This window comes from Poecile atricapillus, chromosome 1 (assembly GCF_030490865.1).
Source record: "Poecile atricapillus isolate bPoeAtr1 chromosome 1, bPoeAtr1.hap1, whole genome shotgun sequence".
Taxonomy (NCBI): domain Eukaryota; kingdom Metazoa; phylum Chordata; class Aves; order Passeriformes; family Paridae; genus Poecile; species Poecile atricapillus.
In genome coordinates, this window is record NC_081249.1 from 57,261,087 (window position 1) to 57,282,390 (window position 21,304).

General features: G+C 34.1%; 1 protein-coding gene across 2 annotated transcripts in view; it reads right to left on the reverse strand.

Annotated features, from left to right (window-relative positions):
* The window catches only part of PCDH17 (protocadherin 17), an 88,490-nt gene that overhangs the window by 49,152 nt on the left and 18,034 nt on the right, over window positions 1-21,304 (reverse strand). For both annotated transcript variants that reach the window (XM_058829448.1, XM_058829446.1), the window contains exons 2-3: window positions 11,840-11,898; window positions 11,515-11,687 (exon numbers count right to left, since the gene is read on the reverse strand). In XM_058829448.1, coding sequence (XP_058685431.1) covers window positions 11,515-11,687; window positions 11,840-11,898 — 232 coding nt within the window. The remainder of the gene's footprint in view (window positions 1-11,514; window positions 11,688-11,839; window positions 11,899-21,304) is intronic.

Sequence of the window (21,304 nt, forward strand, 5' to 3'; positions counted from 1 at the left end):
GTCTTTCCACACTTCTGCATATCAGAAAAAGATGTTTAATAAGTTTACAATAAATCTGAGCTTCTACTGACATCTGAATCTATGTCTTTAAAGAATTTAAAGTAATGTTTAGGTTCTAAGTAGCAATGAAATTCTCAGGCTTTAAATACTGGCTTATTTTGAGGCTTTAAATACTGGCTTATTTTGCCATACTTAAGAAGGTTACACATCTCCTGAAATCAATGTAAAATAATGGTGAATTAGTGACTGGAGTAAGATTTCCAAATAACAAAATGACAGTGAGTTCACACTAATCAGTAACTGCCTAGCCTGTGCTTGGGAGGCTCTTTTCTTGTGCCAAAATTTTAGCAACATATTTCTGCTACTTCCCATATAATAAGAAAAAAAATGTGAATGCACAGGAAATAAAATATATAGAAAGGAAAATAAAGGAATGAAAATATGCATTAATAATAAAGAATGAATAAACGGACTCCAAATGTAACAAAAATATAGATATTATCAATGCTTTTGTATTAAAAAAAATTCATAAAAAAATTTCGCAATTTTATATGTGATAGGCTTAAACACCTTGTGGGATTTTATTTTCACAATCGATATAATGAAGAAAGAACATTTTGAGAGAAGTTTTATTATGTAAGTCAAACTATTTATTTGTTTATTGCAAACATGAACGCCAAAAGAAACTTGTTTTGTTTTGGTGTTTTGGGTTTTTTGGTTGTTGTTGGGGTTTTTAGGTTCTTGTTTGGTTTCTGTTTGGTTGGGTTTTGTTTTTTGTTTGTTTTGTTTTTTCAGTTTTTTAAAACATTTTTTATAGTCCAGTTCAGCAATGTGCCCTGGTTATTTATGTACTCTGGTACTTCTGAGAAGCAAAAAAGCAGCCACAGAACACTAGCAAGTTAAGCCAAATTTAAAGCTTTCCACACAGCAGCAGCTTCAGTGCTCAGTGTAGCTTTTTTCCTCCATCCTTCTCTACTCAATGTACTTCCACTCAAAGAGAAGTAATTTATGTGAACTTTTCTTACAACAACAAAATATCATAAGGATAATGGAGAGAATCCTTGCTTCAAGTCAAATTAGCAATGTTGAAAATAAATATGACTTGCTAAAACTAATCAGAGACAAAAAATTCAGGAATATTCCATAAAGTGTAGAAATACTCCACAGACTGTAGGAATATTCATATTCAGCAGCAGCTACAGATCCAATATACACTTCCCAGGGCCATGAAGATTATCTGCAAAAGTCTCTCCACAGGGTCAGAACAGACACAGTTCTGTTTGTTCGCTTTTTATGTTTGATTTGGACCTTGAAAGGTTATTTGGGCTCTGTAGCTGCCTAGAGATCTTGTCAATGCTCAACCTAAACTGCACTTTTTATATAAGAACTGTATTAATTTGTTCAAATAAAAATTGGGTCAGATAGTGCTATACATTATTAAATAGATACTTAAAAACTTTATTTGTAAAGTACCGCTTTTCAATTATATACTCAATTTTAATCTGACAGATTTTGCCTCAGAGTTATTATTCTTTCCACAACAACTTTTATGGTGAAAATTGAGAGTTTTGTGTAAACAGATTTGTGAATTTTTCTCATTGTTGTAGATTTAAAACAAACAAGCATAAAATGTTGTAAAACATTACATTTTCTATAATGTTAAAGTATAGATTTATATAGATTACAAAATTAAGTTTTCAAGGATATAAGTTTATTCTGTCTTATTTTTGTATTTATTAGAATGTGTGTGGACATAGGTAGACATGCACACTACATATACAATATTAATAATGTTGCATTAATAATAAAAAATATAATAAAAGACCATACACTTTTAATATGTAATTATACAAATATCCCCACTAATTAATATGAAACAATTTATGCATAAAAAAAAACCTGGAAGAATAGGGTCCTAAATTTAAAAAATACCTACACTTGTCTTAGATAAAGGGGTATTATCTGTGCCACAGTTATGTGACTTGGTTATACTGGGCATATGTTTTCTCCATTTCATGCTGCAAGGGGGAGCAGATGGAATTAAATATAGCTTGGCATGCAGCACAGGGGCAGCCATGGAGCACTATTTTTTAGTACCACACAGGCATTACCAGCTCTATACGTTAGAGATGAAACACAAAAAAAGGGCATGTCACCTTCAGGAAAGGGTAGTAGTCAGGGAACATCTGTTATACATGCAGTGTTCCCTGTAGAAAGAACTGAAACATGATGAAATATGCATCAAAAGTTCCCTATGCACTGAGGTACATTAAGTCCCTTTCAAACCATATGAAGCCCACTTGGGGAAAGGAGGTTATTTGAGTGCAGCAGCTGGAATAGGAGAAAGCAGCAGCGGGGAATGGAAACCAGCTGTTCTGCCATTCTGGAGATCAGATTGGACAGTAGGTGCACAGAGGCTGATACATGGCATCGTGCATCACTGAAGTTCAGAGACTAGAGAAAGTTTCACTAAGTTACGTTACTTGTTCTGCAGCTCTGTCTCTGAGCCACGACCATGTTAAATGCTGGGTATTATTGTTGGGAAGCACAACATAATCCACATTCCCTGAAGTTCTCTACCATGGTGAGTTCTTCAAGATGAAAATGCTCACAGAGAAGAGGCTGAGTAAAGGATCAGAGCAAATATTCTCTTTCAGTATGTTTTACTCAGGATTAGGCAGTGCAATACATCCCCATATTTAATTTTGGCACCATAAAAAGCAGGACTAGAGTGGATCCTCTGGCCCTGGGTGGTTTAAAATAAATCTAGATTATCACTGACAAATGTGTATTTAATCTGTTTTGAAAATATCCAGGAAAGGGTGTTCTGTAACTTACAGGGGTAGCCTGCTTCAGTGCCTATACATCTTTATAGTAAACTTCTCTCTCAAATATAACTTAAATACTTCTCCCAGAAAATTAAACAAAAAGAAAAGAAAAAGCAAGCACCATCCTATTTATAGCAACTCTATATACACAAAGACCTTTATTATGCTTTAGCCCAGTCCTTGTTCATTTAAACACACACATTCTAAACAAACACTTCTTTCAAACTTCACCTACAGGCAATGTTTCACAAACTTCTATTTTCTGCTGTTAATATGCCTCTTTTTTGATTTTGAATTCTTCCAGATCTATGTCCAAAATATGCCCACAAACTGTGTACAGTGGATGTATCACTAATTAGTGTATGCTGCAACACTCGCCCAAATTAAATTAAACCATGTTTCTCCCTCTGGAAACCACAGCATAGGAGAAAAGTAGTATGTAAACAGAAAAAGGGCCATGAAAAGGACAGTCTCTATTAGTGTTCACAGACATTAGGAGATACTCTTTGTTCCAGAGGAACAAAATACAACTAGTAGTATTCCAGCTAAAGCATTGCTGAATGGAATAGTTAACTCCTGCCTCTTATTTAAGACACTTCTCTTTTGTCTTTCCCAGCTGGACATAGAACTATTGATAAATACAATAATTCAGATTTCCAACTAATATGTATCAGCTTTACGGTAACTCCATCTGCAGAATGCTGCTTCTTTTTGATAAAAAAGATTGTGGCTGCAATATGCAATGGGATTTTGTTAAATCTTGTTCACTGTTGCTGTTTATCATATCAGTATTTTCTGCTGACTTAATAAGAGATAAATAAATCACAAAATGATTTAAAATGAGGAAGAGAGATGTATTTATTTTAATTGTCTTCTCTATATAACTAAATAAACACGCATACCCTCATATATATGTTTATTTTAAACTCTAATTCTGTGTAAGTTTAATAAAAAGAAACCTGTAAATACACCATTCAAGGAAATTTTCAGACACAGAGCAAGAGTCAGGAATAGACTCTCTAGTCCTGTTACAATACTTTCCTTGATATTAAGTATTCATCCAATATATGAATATATGCCCTAAAATATTCATTAACAAAAGTAAGCACAAGTAGAGAAGATCCATTTATCACCCAGGGAAATGCATAAAGCCTGATACTATAAAAACTCTCTATTTTCTGATTTCCTTGTTTCAAAAGTTGTTGATCTTTCTATGCCCCCACTTTTCTTTCAATTTATAAAAAGAATCTGAAAAGAAGGAATGTTAGCTGAAGATAATGATTTTGACATAGAAGGACCTCATCTTACTGAGAATGGCAAATCCTTCTCTTACTCTTCTGGTGGGAATAAAGTGAAAAGATAACTTATGGATTCTAAGCCTTCCAAGAACAAACTGCAGTACAATAACTGTGCTCAGACCCAGGAAAGGCAGTGTCAAAACAGAAAGTATAGATAGGATGTAATGAGATTTACACTAGTGACAGGGGAGGGATATTCTGTTTTGTTGCCTCTGAAGTAAAGCAGAAAGAGATGAGCACCAACAGCTACAGCACCCAAATATTAGAATCTCAGATACGAGACTTATGGTAATAGACTTGTGATCTTGAAGTGCATGGTATGAATTAATTTGCAAATAAGGTCAGCAAAGAAAACTCTTCTGAAATTTATGAATACTTTTATTGTTGCAGTCATGAACTTTTCAGATGTTAGTAAGGGCCTATCTAAATTGATTCAATAGCGAAACGTCCAATGAAAATAAAACAGGTCAAAAATACATATAATTTTCAACCACTGAAGTAATTTTTAATTATAAAATAAGTAGAAATTATGTGGAGGGGAAATGAAATTACCTAAAATGCAGCATGACACACCAAATGATGCATAGAGGAAGCTGTGCTGAATGGCTGTAATCCCTTTGAGTCACAGTGACATGTTTGTGTGTACCGATGGAGAAAGCTCCTTCTGTATGTTTTGAAAGTCAGTTATAGAAATTTTCTCCTCTAAATATTGGCTAAATACACTAATTGTGGGATATGCTGTTCACAAAACTTCACAGCTACCAGATATATATGATGGCAATAATCTGCCAGGTGCTGAAATGTGCACCTGATTAAAAACCCAGTTTGGCAGAACACAGCGCCAGTTGAAATGCAGGATAATGGGCAATAACAGGCAGCAATAATAGGCTAAGGCAATCTGATGCAAACTGTATTCACTGTCACTTCAGTTGCCAGAATGTTTGCACCACTTTTCTATTTTGTATCAACAGAGGCAGAGAAGTCATGAGGCATAAACCCTTCTCCATTAAGATGCTACTTTACTTCCATTTCTGACTTTTCTGTTTGTTTAGGACAAACATCTGTTTCCTCAAAATTCTCCTTCCTTACCTGTGCTGCTTGAAAACCAAAGATGCTTGTGTACTTCTGAGAAGAGCACACTGTGGTGATGCTGTGCCTGGGAGCCCTCCCATCTATAATGAGGGAGCACCGAACAAACTGGGCTCTGCTTTGAAACAGTCACACAGCTTTAATCACAAATCTAGACTTGGTATAAAAATAGCTGAAATCTAAAAGATGAACTTAAATTGACTGGTAGACTAGAAGATCGTCTGAAAGTAGAATCTAAACCATGAGAGATATTCACCATAATACTCTGAGTGAACAAAAGTTGGCAGATATGAGAGTTTTCTCTTTATTTTGTCTAAATCCATCATATAATTTGCTGTAGACATTATACAGCAAAAGATATGTCATAGATTACTAGGTATTAATATGAGAAGAGCTGACAATTATCTGTAGAGCAAAGGAAACTGACCTGTGTTTTTCTCTCTAGTTCATTAACTTTGGTTAGAAGGCAGAACATAATTCTGATTTCTCAAAAAAAGGGAACTATTGAACATTTGCACAGTCTAGCTCAGCCCAGGTAACAAAATCTTGCAAAAGTGTTACCTAGATCATCTTTAAATGCTTGAGCCAAGACACATTTGAAACTTCTGTTTCCTCTGACTAAAAGTGAAATTTAATCCCAATTTAAGTTTCAATATCACCATTCACAAGCACTTATAAGGAGCAATAGACCAATAATAATGCTGATAATCCTCGTTCATTTAGAAGTACTGTTACACTGAACAAAGTACTCACAGCAGAAAGAAAGGAAAGAAGTAATGTCAGTGGCTCCAATGTCATATTGAACTTGTTATACACACACCAGAGTAGATATAAAATAATGGTATTACTTTTCATAAAACTCTAATCTTAAAATCTCATTAATAGAGTAAGGCCAAAATCAAATATCTCCAGCTTGTTGATCACAAATTCAGTCAATCAGAAACAGAGAATAGATAAGTTTTCTTTGACCTATGCTAGTCCTCATCTAGGATCATACATGTGCTTGCATAAAACACTGAACCAAAAAACAAACAAACAAACAAACAAACAACAAAAAAAACCCCACAGAAAAAGAAAAATATATAGAAAAAACAAACAGAAGCTGAAAACTCAAGGCTCAAAACTTCATTTTGTGTGAGCTTCACCTCACAATTTCCAGAATTTCTAGTTCCAGAAATAGATTCTACTACTGAGACATATCAAGAAAAGGAAAGAGACCCTCAATACAATTAAGTTATAGCTTTCCTGGAAAACAAGTCATTAGATGAAACTGAAAACTGGATACTATGTGCAAGTAAACAGCAAGTTAGTATCTTACCTGACCATGTTAGAAGTAAGCAAGTTAGAAAGGATGATAGTGCTGGACATAAAGACTCTTAAGTGGTGTCAGAGCAAGAAGGGCAGTCTGAAATCTATTCTGAGCACAGAGAGAATGTGTGTGATAGATGTTCTGTCCAGGGGAAAAAACCTATGGGAGGAAGCATTGTTGAACAAAGATTTCACAGGTTGTGACAGTTCCTGGAGATTCCTAGCCTCCATCAGTTTCTCAAAAGATGCCATCACCAGTTTCGCAAACTTTGAAAAGAAATATTTCTTCACAATCTTCTTTATCTACTATCTCATTAAGCTGTTGTATTCATAAAAGAGCTCATCATTCCCAATGGCATGGAAAGCATTGGTGATGATGTCAGACAGCAGAAATGTGCTTGATGAATTTTCTGCACTTATCAGTCTAGACTGATTCTAACTCAGTAAAACAGAATGGATTTCAATTATCCAACAGACTCTAGCAAGATTATGCCAAGAAAATTAATGGTTAGTCCAGAAAAATCTTGGTAAAAAAATTTTGTAATTTCTGCTCTGCTGCAGATGGATAATGCAGGATACTCGAGTTCTAGGATGTCTTGTTTAGGAATTGAGATTATAAATTAACAAATTGCTACTGACTTTTTATGTGAACACTTTTGGTGGGTAAACACAAGTAACAAACAGTGTTTATAGAGTCTCTAGAACTGATGTTTTTATTCCTAAGATTTACATGCAAAACTGCATCAGTTGTGATGCAAATGTATTTTTGTTGTGATGAAGAAAGAGCTATTATATTTTCAAATTATACTTAGTATCACTTTTTTCATGCAGATACATTAAATTCCTTTTATACTAGTAACAATATCCTAGACTAAAAAAGGTGCTGTTTTACAGAGAAGCCTGATGAGCAGCCTTGGTCCTAGAGGAGACTCTGACAACTATGCTGAAGAGTTCCATTTTACCCTTCCTCTAAGCAGTTGCCTCCATCTTTTTCTTTATTCTCAAAATCCACACTATTGTCAGTGAGGCAACAGCATATGCAGAAGTGGCTCTTCTATGGAATGCAGGTGTGAATGGCAAGAAACTATGTTGAAAGAAAGAGGCAATGCACACTAATAAAGCAAAACCTCAACAAAGTGACTGAATTGGGAGATATTTAATCTCTTAAAGTTTTTTTGACAAAGACATTTGCACTAAAACAAGAAAACACAGACAGAAAAACAAAACAAAACAAAACAAAAGCAGAACAAAAGAAACTAAAGATTCCTGGGAAAATCTAAGAAAGATAATAATTTATGAGTAACTACAGAAAAGTCCGTAACTTGGTAATATTGATTATAATGTAAGCTTATGCAGGATTCACTAAGAAAAATATAAAATCAACATCTTGCTGTTTTATTGCTCCCTTGTAGATATTATTGTTTATGTTTTATGGGTTGTAACATAATTTTCAGCTTTGGATACCTTTTAAAGAAATACAGATTATTGCTGTTATTCTTAAACCATGCCAAACAAAACAATTACTCTGCTATTTATATGCAAAAAGTGAATATTACATGCCACAACTTTGAGTGAAATAAACAGGCAATTTGACAGATGTGTTCAAAATTATTAATTCTTGTAAGACTTCTAAGTAGGCTGATGTCAAACTATCCAAACAAGTGATAGGGTTTAAAGTATCAGCAAGAGAGGTAGAAAAAAAGACAGGTAAACAAAACAAACTTATCCAAAACCATTCTATAAAAAGAGTAGCAGGCATGTGGAACAAGCTGTTTAGTAAGACAGCTGATTAAGATAGCATAAGTAAGCTTAAGAGACAGCTAGATATTCTTATGCAGAAAGTGGCTTGTGTATCACAGCAAGAGAGGATAAGGCTGAGATAACTAAAGTGGGACGTGCTTACTGTAACACAAGACTTACTATCATTATAATTTTTACAGTTTGGGTTTTGTTTTTTTTTCTGCTTTCCTTCTATTCAGGGCATTCCATAAGCATTTCATTAATTATGAAATTAATTTGCATTGTCTTTCTCATTTGTGAAAATGTTTAAAATCACTACTAGACAAAAGTTTGTATCCGGATATCTTTTCCTTGAAAACAACTATTTCAATAGTAAACTGACAGGCTCTATCATTCACTGTTTCATTAATTTAATGGAAGTCATAAGGTAAGCTTGACTGCTTCCCATCTCATGCTGAAATTAGAAGACATCTTGTCTACAAAATTTTTTTTCGTAAAATTTCCTACTTCTCTGTTACTGAGAAAAGCACAACTGCTGTAGTGCTACCAAGACACTTTTTATCTCAGTTTGGCCTTTTAATTTTCAATTATCTGGGCTAGAGTTGATCAAAACTGTAGTCTAAATACTGGTACAACTAGAATTCTTATTACTGCCATGGGCAGAATTGGACACATGACAGTAATGTTTGGAATTACATGAATATGCCAAACTTAAATAATTTTTAAATTAGGATTCTCATGTAAAGATCCTGACTTCACTGTTAAACCAAACAAATTTTCAATCATTTCATAAGATTTAATTATTGGTATTGTTCTAATAGCAGAAGCTAAAGTATTTTAAATATCTTTAAAAAACAATAATCAAGCATAGAACTTGGTTACAAAATAGTGAATTCCCATTCTTGCATAAAACCCAGAATGATGACAGAACCACAACTTCTAATATTGATTCAGGCATTGCTGGAGACAATTGTTTCTAGCAAGCTTTCCATCTCCTTTTCCCAGAAAACAATTTTTCTCTGAAATAAAATTAAATTATTTTTCTATCCTAATCACATATATCATATTTCTTACCCTCCTTCAACTTGGCTTATGGCTAGAGAAAGCAATTTTATTTATCTTCTTTCAAAAGAGAAATATTACGTTGGGCTAAGAACCCTAATCATACTAAGCTCAATGACAAGTAATCATCGATTTCATTGGGAACACCACATAGCACCACATTTGTTACTGCAATGACCTGAAATCCCATAAGGTGCTGGATGAAGGTTCTGTTTTCATAATATGACAATGATTTTATTATAGCACACTAGAGACGGAAGAGTTCATTCAAGCAAACAAATTTGTATCATTACTATTTTTAATTATATTTGGGAAGAATAAAAAAAAAAAAAAAAAGGGGAAAAAATTACTTTGTCTCTCTACCCCCATTATTTTATTTTCATCAGTAAAGAAATTCACATAAACAGCTACTGCTGTAGTTCAGTGGCTGACAATACTTAAACGCCCACAATTCAATATATGTTTAATAAGAACATAAGGAATTCATCTGAGCGATTAGCATAAATTTTCTTGATGAGTAGGGCAGCTCACATAGCTATAACGACAAAGGTAAACCTGCATATAACTCCTTGCATGATAACGAAAATAAGCATGGGAATGGTTGGTTAATGTGCTTACTAGATTGCATATATTTTGACCAGATTTGGGTTTGATGCTGCTCGACAAACTGCAGTATTGTGAACACTGGCCATATAGTCCTTTTCTAAGAAAACACACATTTTTAATCTGAGTACTAGATAGTTTCCTAGTGAAACTTTAAAAATTTTAAGGCTCTTTCGTGGCTATACTTGATAGATGGAAATCCAGAATTTTTGTTTTTGTGTCACACAAAATTGAGAGAATAAGACACACACTCAAATAGCTTCTTTTAAAAAAAAATCCTGCATGGCATCTTTATACAGATCAATGTCCAATTATAAGCAGAGAGTTGCTGTGGCAAAAGGTCAGGAAAAAATAATCTTTCCGGCATTTATTACTTGGAAAATAAGGTCAGATATGAGGTCAACCTCCAAATGTATACAGAATAAATTATACTGCAGCATTCTAAATATTCTGCACCGCAAAAATTATACTGTAATCTCAACATAATCAGAAAAATGAAGTTGAACACGTACTTCCTGATGACTGTACAACAGATCAGAGTAAGGTAAAAGGTGAAAAACCCAGGTCCAATTAATCAACAACTAATAAAAAGCTTATAATATATTTCTGCTTAATTAGAAATAGAGCTTCTTATTAAGGCCTGACTGATTTAATAATTTCCTATCTTTAACACTGAACCACCCTCCCTACAACAAAGTAAAATAATGGGAAACATACAAAAATTTAAAAATCATTCAGTGATGCACTTTATTGCTTACAGTATAGAAGCAAAACAGAAAGGCAGAGAATGCTGGAGCACTTTGTCTGATTCTCTAAAACAACAGAGGTGTATCTTTTGAAATAAAAGACCTCCACATTAGATAAAACATATCTAGAATAAAAGTGAATTGGACACAGTTTGGGGAAATAAATTTGCTTGTTTGTTAGAATGAATGTTGGCAGAGAATATTGTCATTGTCCTGATCTACATCATTTTAGCTGTTTCACAGACACTCTTAATCTTTGCTACCTTTACTGTATGTGAACGAAAGTATACTGAAAATAAGAGTGTATCAGTATTTGATATTTCTCACACTAGTTTTAATTGTGAAATCAACATTACAAACAGGAAAATGCATCCATGAAATGAAAACATCTTCTGATTCATTTTTACTCTTGTCTTTTATACAGAATATTTTCTTTTCCTCTTCTCCAAACTACATGATAAATGTAAATGACTGGTGCTCTTTTATCTGTTGCAGTCATGTCTAGTTTGAATTTCCAAATCATGCTTTGACAGAAGGACTGTATATAATATATCACAGACAATGTCAGTGGAGATTGAGTATATTCTAACCATTTTCATAAAAAATTATTAATTTTTTTTTATGTTTTTTTTAATCTGCTTTGGACACTTGTGGTTTCATTTCATGTTCAATCTGAAAGATACTGGATTCTTTGCTCTGGGCTAGTGACAAGATTTACTGTTTTCTCTGATAATAATATCAGTAGGCTATTCCTCCCTGATAAGCCACAACTGCAATATTAATAGGTTAATAATGATGTTTTTACTTTACACTTTTGTAGGCATTGTTGGCTTCACTCACCTTGTTCAAGTGGCTGGCTTTTAGTTGAAGTAGTTTTCATCTTGAGTGCCTCCCTAACAGACATGTCACAGCAGGAGCCTTTGTTAGTGTCTTGGTCACTGTCAGCCTGATCACTGTCCCCATGCCCGCTGTCCCTCAAGCTGGCTCTTTCTGGATCCTTGAACGTGGAGCTACTGAAATACATATGAAAAAAAAAAAAAAAAAAAAAAAAGAGAGAGAGAGAGTGTTGTATTTACTTGTTCTAAGTTGAATTGTACTCTCTGGCAAAGCAATTTTGACAAGAATGCAAATGGGGAAGCCAAGAAAGTTATTTAATAGGCCTTACCTTTGAACAAACTGCTGCCTGCTGCCCATGTAATTGGGCTCTGCGGGAAAATTGTCTGTCTGTGAAAGAGAAGGAAAAAAATACGTATAGTTGTACACTGGACAAATCTCCTGCAGAGCAACAAGATTTCCTAGAGGAGAAATGATTAATAATTCAAAAATTCCCTTAATCTTCAGATTTGTACATTTTAATTAAATTGGAAAATGCTGGCATGTAATTATGTGCTCAGAACAATTAAATGATTCCGGTCCACAAATTACCTGCTAAAGTAAACAATGAGGCTCCAATAAGTGGCATTCTCTGTTAGTAACCTGACAGATGACACTGTTTATGTTTTTTCATTAGATAGATATTAAGACTGATGGTTATTGAAAATGAGAGAAAAAATTACTCTTGCATATTAAAAAAGTGAATTATTCAATAATACTAATTTTTAATCATAATTACATCATCTATTGGGACTCTGAAGCACTTACTACTGTAATAGTTTTGTATACTGCTACATTACACTTGAATTGAAAAAATAAACAAAAAATCAAGAAAATTTATGGTTGATTAGCTGTGGGGTTTCTCAGATGCTACTGGAAAAATGCAAGTATGAAAATATTTGGATTTTCTCTCTTTAATTTTCATCAGTATTAATAGCTATGTCAGAATAATGAGAACCACACATGCAAACAAGAACTTTAAATGATCACTGTTGACAAGTAGTTTTTAAAAGAAGATACTTTCATTAAATCTGTCATGTATATTTTTAGCAGCACGAGCCAAGTAACTGTAGAAGCAGAAGTATTAAAAGGATTCAGACCAACATGGAGTCCTGCCAAAGGGAACTGAATTCCCCTTGTATCATTAGCTGAAGTTCTTTGGGAGAAAGAGAGACTGCATCATTCAGAAAACTCCGCATACTGTACATTCACGCACGTCACTTCTTGCAGCTGACCTAGCGACAGAGCTTCTACTGTTTTCTGCATCACTTCACATCACACCACTCTGCTTCGCAGCAGCTCCGGCTTTCGCAGCAGCATCCAGCGGATCAGCATCCGTAACACGGGCAGCACTCAAATAATGAAGCTGAGGGCCCAAGGTTTAATGTCACACAGTAAGTGCTTACAGAAGTGACTGGGATCTTAGATATTTGAGTTTCTCTGCTAGTCCCCACACCTCTTTCTTATCTTTTTGTTTTATCAGTAGGAGGTAATTAAAAATATTTGCTCCTTCTTGAATGATTAGAATATTTGAGCTTGGAAAAGAGGCAAAAAGTTTTATCCTAAATTTAAGTCACTGCTGTTTGCAACAGAAATTGGGCAGACACCCGTTACTTTCAAGGGACTTGTGAAATAGATGAGCTTGTATACCATGGATGTCTTTTATGTTTTAGAGAAGGGATGGAAAATACAGGACCATCTTCCATTCAGCATGTATGTCAATGCATTTTCTTCTAGTTTCTAAATCCTTTAGTTCAAAAAAAAAAAAAGATTGTAACACATATTATGTTCACATCCATCATAGGTTTAGTATATGCAATTAGAATTAAAGTTCATCCTCACATTTAGTATGTATTAAGTTAGAAAAACAAACATTGAAAACAACAACAAAAAATATGTGTATTTCAGCTTTCTTATGTGTATCTCTCAAATGCAGCACATCATATTTTGGGAGCAGCTATAATTCTGCTGGCTTTTTTTCTTCTCACAAGTTTTTGTGCAGCAAACCTACCTGATATATATACTCACATACAATCATTATGGCATTTACAGAACCCAGTACTTATCAACCTGAATAAATCTTTAAAACTTTAGGAGTTATGTCTCTTTTCTATGTCTAATATCTCAAATAGAGATATCCAGGAAAACCGACCTTATGCTTTTACTTACGTAAGACATCTGTCTCCTCCTAAACACAGCTGCTACCAGAATCAACATTTCCATTTTTCATGACATTGGCAGTCAAAATGCCTGATAAAAACTGTCTTTTCATAAATTCTCTGCTATTAAAAGTCAGACTTTTGCCCTGGAATTAATTATAACTCCTCCTTCTTGATGGTGCTAAAAGCTTAAATGTAAACTGGACCAGTAAGAGCCGCTTATATTTTTTGTCTCTGCTTTTTCATAGCAAAAAAGCATTTCACACATCCTGGATGAGACAATACACATATTTTAAAATAGAATGACCCCATCTTAACTGCTGAGAAATTCTGCATTTATGGTAATCATTAAAGACCTTTAACTGGATTAGAATTTGACTAATTACTGTCATACTGTATTTTGCCGCAATACGATGAATTGGGTGCCATGTTACAGCAAGTTCATTATTACAAAAAAGTTATTATTACAAAAGAACAAATGTAAGTACTTGATGACCATATACAGACACAGAGCTCAGAGTTGAATACTGTTCTTTCTGCTCTAAAAGCATTACTCCTTCTTCTATGAATTATGAAGGTATGATGCTTGTGTTGAGCTGTAACAGCACTCTGAGATACAGGCAGCAAAGGGAGAATTGTTTCATGTATGAAAATATCTATTAAAGATTGTGATAGCTTAAAGTATTTAATTTTAGGCTTGGCAGTTTCGAAGAATCTTAGAAATGTAAACATCTGCTTCACAATGGATGAGAGAGAGAGAAAGACCAATGTCTAACATGTCTAACTCCCTTAAAATCTTTTTTTTTTTTTAAATCCCAGTTGAAGCGAGAGGTCATATACTTAAAATTTTTACACTTTAACATTTATGGAAGTGATATTACACATTCCAGCTGATGCGTTAATCATACCTCTTTACATTGCATAGCTGTAACTCTAAGAAATGAACACTACTTTAAAAATCTAAGAAACCTCTTGTTCTTCTCTGGATATACAGCCCTTTCTAGGACAACAAAATCACCAAAATGTTGGACTTCCAGTTTAGGTTGCAGCTCACCTGCAGACAACCACCTAAAATCTAGTCAGCTACACTAGCTAATCAGCCAAGATCCCTCAAAGTGCCTTTGAGAAATACAAAATATCCCATTTGGTCATCTAGCATTAGGTACCTAATACTCTGTGGAGTATTATTGGCATAGGGGAATCTTGACAACAAACAAGATGTCCAGTGCAATAGTTACAGCTAAGTAAAATGCATCATGTCAGAAGTGAATTGCCTGCAATTGCAGTCTCCTGATAAATAACCAAAAATTATTCAAATGACAGCATCATTAACCTCCTGAAGAACGAAAGAAAACAAACTTCATGCTTGTTCTCACCCTCCCTCCAAAAAAATCTCCAGCAACAATCTGTCTCTAAAAGTCACCAAAGTTAAACAGTAAAGAAAAGTTTTCTATCTCTGTGATTCAAGACTGAGGGCTGGAGTATCAATTAGGTCACCAGCAGCTACCACAGCACAGATTCTCCAGTAGCAGGACAAATGTTATCTAAAATTAAAACAAAAGCAGAAACGTCCACTGCCACCAGAAAATTGAAGTCTGTGGTGTCAACCTAGCTATCCAAAGCCACCTTAGAGAAGTGGTCCTGGTATTATGGCCCATTTTCACAGATTAGTGGAACCAGCTCATTTCCAAAGAGAGTATGCTGTTAAACCATTCAACAGATACTCTTTTTTTTGACAGTTGCTGCAACAGACCCTCACAAATACTCTCTTCTACCTATCTGTTATAATAGGTGACTCTAGATCAAATATGAAATTTTAGGAACACTGTCATTAGTGTAATGTTGCAGAAAAATGTCTGAGGATTTCTGCATGCACATTTGATACAGCTTTCTCAGAAACTGAAGTTCATTTAAAAAAGCCATTTAAAAAGAAGTCAGAATGCATAGGAACTTTTCAAAAGCTGTAAAAATTTTTAAAAAAAGGGTTGCTTACTTTCAGAAAATATCGTAGCTTTATTTTGTTATCTTTTACTTCAATGAATTGAGGAGAAGGAAAATAAAAGATGAGGCAAATTAACCCTGTGCAAAATACACTTTTCATAGAATCATAGAACCGTTTGGGTTGGATGAGACCTTAAATACCATCTCGTTCCACACATTCTCTCCCAGTCATGGGTAAGGATACCTTCCAACAGCTCAGGTTGCTCAAAGACCCATCATCTTGGTGTTGAGCACCTCCAGGGATGGGGCACCCACAACTTCTCTGGGCAAACTTTGCTGGTTGGATTTACTGGTATGGAATTTCAAATGAGACAATATAATTGCTAAAGTCCAATAACGGGACTTAGAAAATCATTAAACAGCCAGTGTTTGCATGAACAACGCATATCTTTCCAAGAGTCATCAACTCTCCACAGAACTATTCAGTTTATTGCACCTGTCAGGACTTGTATGTTATGACTACAAGAGGACCTAGATAAACTAAAATTGTTGCCAAGTATAGCTCTCACATGGTGTATTTGGAATATTAAATTTTATAGACTCAGAAATAAAACTATTCAAAAGTTTGAAAGTCAACGGTTAAGTTTTTACTAATTAATTCTGGAATGGCTATGGCTTCCAAAAGTTTAATTTAGAGAAAGGAAAATGAAAAATTATAGCCAAGAACAGAGTATGAGAAAGAAATTCTTCATAGAATCCATTAACCTTAAATAAACTCATAAGAAAAAAATAAAAAAAAAGTGAAAAGCCTCATCACAGGAAACAGTTTGAACCAGCCTGGGCCAAGCATTACACAATGAATTATGGAGAATATTTTTAGCAATGGACTATATTCATCTCTTATCCTTTTTTATCTTTTCATAAATTCATGTTCACAAGGCTTATGTGTTTACTTCTGTTGAAATATTAAGCTGTTTTTATAAATACAAAGGAATTCTACTGTGGCTCTACAAACACCATTTTTTTTAAAAAAAAATCAGGACTAGAATTACAGCACCATATTAATCAATCAAATTTCAAAATTCTGCTATTGCTCAGTAAGAGAACATTCAAGAATTCCTGCAAAAAGCAGACTGTTTCTTAAAAATTAGAGGTTCCTCGCTATTTTTGTCTCTTTACTTTTTAATAAAAACATTTTTGTGTCACAACTTTGAAGATTTCTAGCAATATTTGGTGTATTCCATACTGTTTGAATAAAATCATTGAATTTTTTTTAAAAAAAGAGTGTGCAATTCAACAGGTCTGTCAAAAAAAAAAAAAATCAGTGCCTACAAAGAAAAAGGAAGTGAGAAAGAAAGAGACAGGGACAGAGAGAGAAATTCAATATTTAAGTATTCTTGACAAATTATGTCTAGAAATAATTGTCTTATAAGGGAAAGATGTACTCTAAAATACGAAAAAAAGAACTTAGGAATTAATCAGATTTATGAATATTAGACAACTAGAATATTCATAATTTTTTCTCAGAATTACGAGAAGAAATATCACATTTTCTGAAATGATTTAATGCAGCTCCATTTTATGTAGATGTTCATACCTGGAACTATAATAAAGCAAAATGTCTTTGCTGACTCTAACTTCTTTTTAATTAAACATTAAATGCAAAAATGAAATGAAACATCTCTCACCTTTATTAAACTGCCACTTAATATCTAATTCAAGCATCTTCTGTGCCTTTTCTTGAAAAGCTGAATTCTAAGTATTCACCCTTCCCCCATGAAACAAAGATCTTATATAATGGCAATCTCTTCTGGAGGCAAAAGAATTGTATTCTGCCAAATTGAGTTTTGAAAGAGCAGACAATTGTCTTCATTTTGTTAGGAGCAGTGTGGGTTCAACAGTACAATTTTTCACAAAGACTTCTCAGAACAAGACTGCCAGTGAATGTGTATACTTAGCCAGAAATAGTAGTTTTTGGTTCCACAAGATTTACTTCATTAAGAAAATTCATTGTCCAAACAGCAAAAACAAAAAAACAACAAAACCAAAAACTGGCCATAAACCTCTCATAAGTTATTCTACCTTTTTCAGGGAAAAAATTAAATAGGCTATTTTTAAAAATAATATCCTACTATGTGCTCTCCACTCTCATTCCTTTGAATATGCTTCTGAGATATAATTTATATGACATGGACATATTTAGGAAATTTCACACTTGCTGCAAGATGTGTATTTTGGTGTTAAAAGTCCTACAGTGTGTTTATGTGAACTTCTGACATACATAGCATTCTTCAAAACCACATTGAAAACACAGGGCAGCAAAAACACTCAAATGTACAAGGCAATACCATTCATGAGGCTGCTGTACTCTTTATTAAAGTGTCGGTTGGTGGCTCGTGTTTTCTCTTCCTCCTGAATGAGAAAAGCAAAACTGTGAGAGGAACAGGTCCCGAGCTCAGCACAGTGACTTCTGAGAAGTGAAGCTCTGAGGACAGACACTACCATCCTTTCCCACAAGCAAAGGAGTGCAGATCTCCCTGTATGAATGCCTAATCCATGCACTGTTTTCTCTTAGCAAATACCATATTTGTCACCAAAAAAAATCTTATTGTTGATTTATTGGTTAAGGCATCATACTAAGGCATTGTCGATTATTTCAGTTGTTTGTACTACTGGTTTAATGAAACCAACTATTTGTTAATTTTTTACAAGTTTATTCTGCAATGCACAAGCCACTAAAGATGGCAGAAGCCTGGACTGTGGGAATTTAACACAGTGCAAGAATTAGGAATCACAAGGCCCAGAAAGTTCTTCTCATCTCACTGATGATTGCACCAAGTAGGAGGACTTGAAGGAGCAAGACCTCTGTGAAGAAGCTAAAAAGGTCACTACAGAATGACATAATTTTAAGTGATCCTTGTAAAAATAGTAGATCTGAGTGACATTCAAAAGGTGAGCTGAGACCAGACTCTGATCAGATTTTTAGATAGGAAATAAAAGATTTAAGCATTTCAGGAACAAGCTTGTCTCTTCGTCAGCAGAGAAGTCAGCTTGACAGAAGTCTTCAGCTCCTCTACCAGTGCAGGATGTGTGTTTAAGGTCAGATTCCTCTCTATAAGAAAAGTCTGACAAAGATAAACTGTAGAAGTTGAACCCAAAACTTTCTCCTACTGAAAAGGGAATCAAGATTTTCCAGACCAAACTCAAATTGCTGGTTTTTTACAGTGATTTCAGGTTTCTGAGCCTTATTTTATTTTGCACCAGAGAAATATGAAATGTAATAAAATTAGCATGATCTCAGAAGAGAATGTGGAAAGTTGTCAGATGTGACTAGGAAAAAGGAATTGTAATGAGCTCTGAAGTTGAACTACTTTTTGGAAATGATGTGAGATAAGAATGCAAAAAGATGTGCCAAACATGACACGGCATAAAGAGCTCAAGTACAATAACGCTATCACAGCGTCAATAAATAAACATAATGAAATTCATGACACATTATTGCATTGCTCTGTACTGCCACTATTCATTTAAAAATGATGAACACATTTAAAATAATTCACAATTTGTCAAAATGCCTGTGAGTGGTGCAGTTAGACTGGTGCTGTAAGAGGCATTTGTAAAGGTCTTAGTAGAGAGCTTCATGCAACATATAACAAAGTAAAGATGGAAGTATGGGAAGACAACACAATAACTACACCTGAATCTGCTAGTACAGTTTGCATCCAATATATTTACACTGCTCACCAATGATATGTACTTACTGAAGCTACTCTGTCAATAAAAACCACATTAAGAACCTTTTGAAAGAGCTTCCTGACAATTAGGATGTAGATACATTCTATCGCTCCAGTTTTTCCTGTCAATTTAATATACTGGATCATATTAACAGTACTGGCTTGTCAATAAGGCAAATCCGAATCCTATTAATAGAGTTACAGTACCAATATAATCGGCTTCCCATTTATTGAGCTTCCCAGTATTTGGGAAAAGCTGTGAAATGGGATTATAAGGTTTGGTTACATACATCTGTCTCTATATTACATAAATATTTCAGGAATTTGTATTCTGTTGTGTAAAGAAATATATGTAACCACTTTTTTCCATTATAAAAACTTTCAGATGACAGAATAGTGTAATAGTTTGCCATTGTTGAGAAAACATTAAATTATCCTCATTTATCACATTGTTTCCTTCTTTCACTAAGTAAAACTGCTATTGTATGAGGACAGCCTACTTGTGTGCCGCACATATAGAACTGCTAAGAGATGTACACCCTTTACCCACTCCCTCCACCAAAATATCTGCTTCAGAACATAAAAGGAAAGAGATAAAAACATTTTGAAAAACAAAATAAAAACTGCCCACAGTTTCAATATGGTTTTTAGCCCTTGTGCTGTGCTGTACAATCTTTGTGGAAATGAAACATGTAAGTATAATTCTAGTGTAACAGAAACCCCCGGAAATAATTAATAAGAGGTATTAATTCATGCATTAAAAAATAGCAGAAATTCAGAAAACCTTCTATTTAATAGAAGTCTTAATGAAGTTGAACATTAGTTCCTTTTAACCACATTCAATATGAAATAACTACTTTTTGCTGGATTAGCAGAATATACAACAGGACTGTTAAACCTGATTATATTAAAAAAAAAAAAATGAAAAAAATGAAAAAAAGTAATTGCATTAAAATATACTAGGTATTCTCTTATCAAATTACCTCTCTAGGTCTGACTCAAAAATATGGATTTAAAAAAACATGGTTCAAAAATGACAGTTAAGGGTCAATGAATCAAGCTGCCCATATATTTTCTGGTAGCAGATGGGTGCAATGAAAACCTAATGATTGAATTTGAAACGCTTTAATGCTCCTTTTATCTATGGCTCCAACCATGTTGAGTCTACCTTAGTATTCATAACAGATACTATGTTTACTGCATAACAGACTCAATTACAATTAGCTAACTAGAATGAAATCTGCACTTATCTCAATATCCAGCTTATTCTAAGTATATCTTACCATGAACTCAAATGACAATACATGTAGGAGTGTGTCTTTGATAGCACCTGTAGGTTGGGTTTTTTTCTTGATTTTTCATGTTAAATATGAAGTTTTAGAAATTAGGAAAAAAACTTAAAATTAAAGAAAAAAATTTTGAAAATAATGCCTTGAAATGTAAGGATATTATCAAAGTATTTGTTTAGAATTTAAAAATGTTTAGAACCCTTTTTATCTGCATGAGAACAACAGTTCCTTTTCTTTCTTTCTTTTCTTTCTTTCTTTCTTTCTTTCTTTCCTTTCTTTCTTTCTTTCTTTCTTTCTTTCTTTCTTTCTTTCTTTCTTTCTTTCTTTCTTCTTTCTTTCTTCTTCTTCCTTCCTTCCTTCCTTCCTTCCTTCCTTCCTTCCTTCCTTCCTTCCTTCCTTCCTTCCTTCCTTCCTTCCTTCCTTCCTTCCTTCCTTCCTTCCTTCCTTCCTTCCTTCCCTTCCTTTCCTTCCTTCCTTCCTTCCTTCCTTCCTTCCTTCCTTCCTTCCTTCCCTTCCTCCTTCCTTCCTTCCTTCCTTCCTTCCTTCCTTCCTTCCTTCCTTCCTTCCTTCCTTCCTTCCTTCCTTCCTTCCTTCCTTCTTTCTTTCTTTCTTTCTTTCTTCTTTCTTTCTTTCA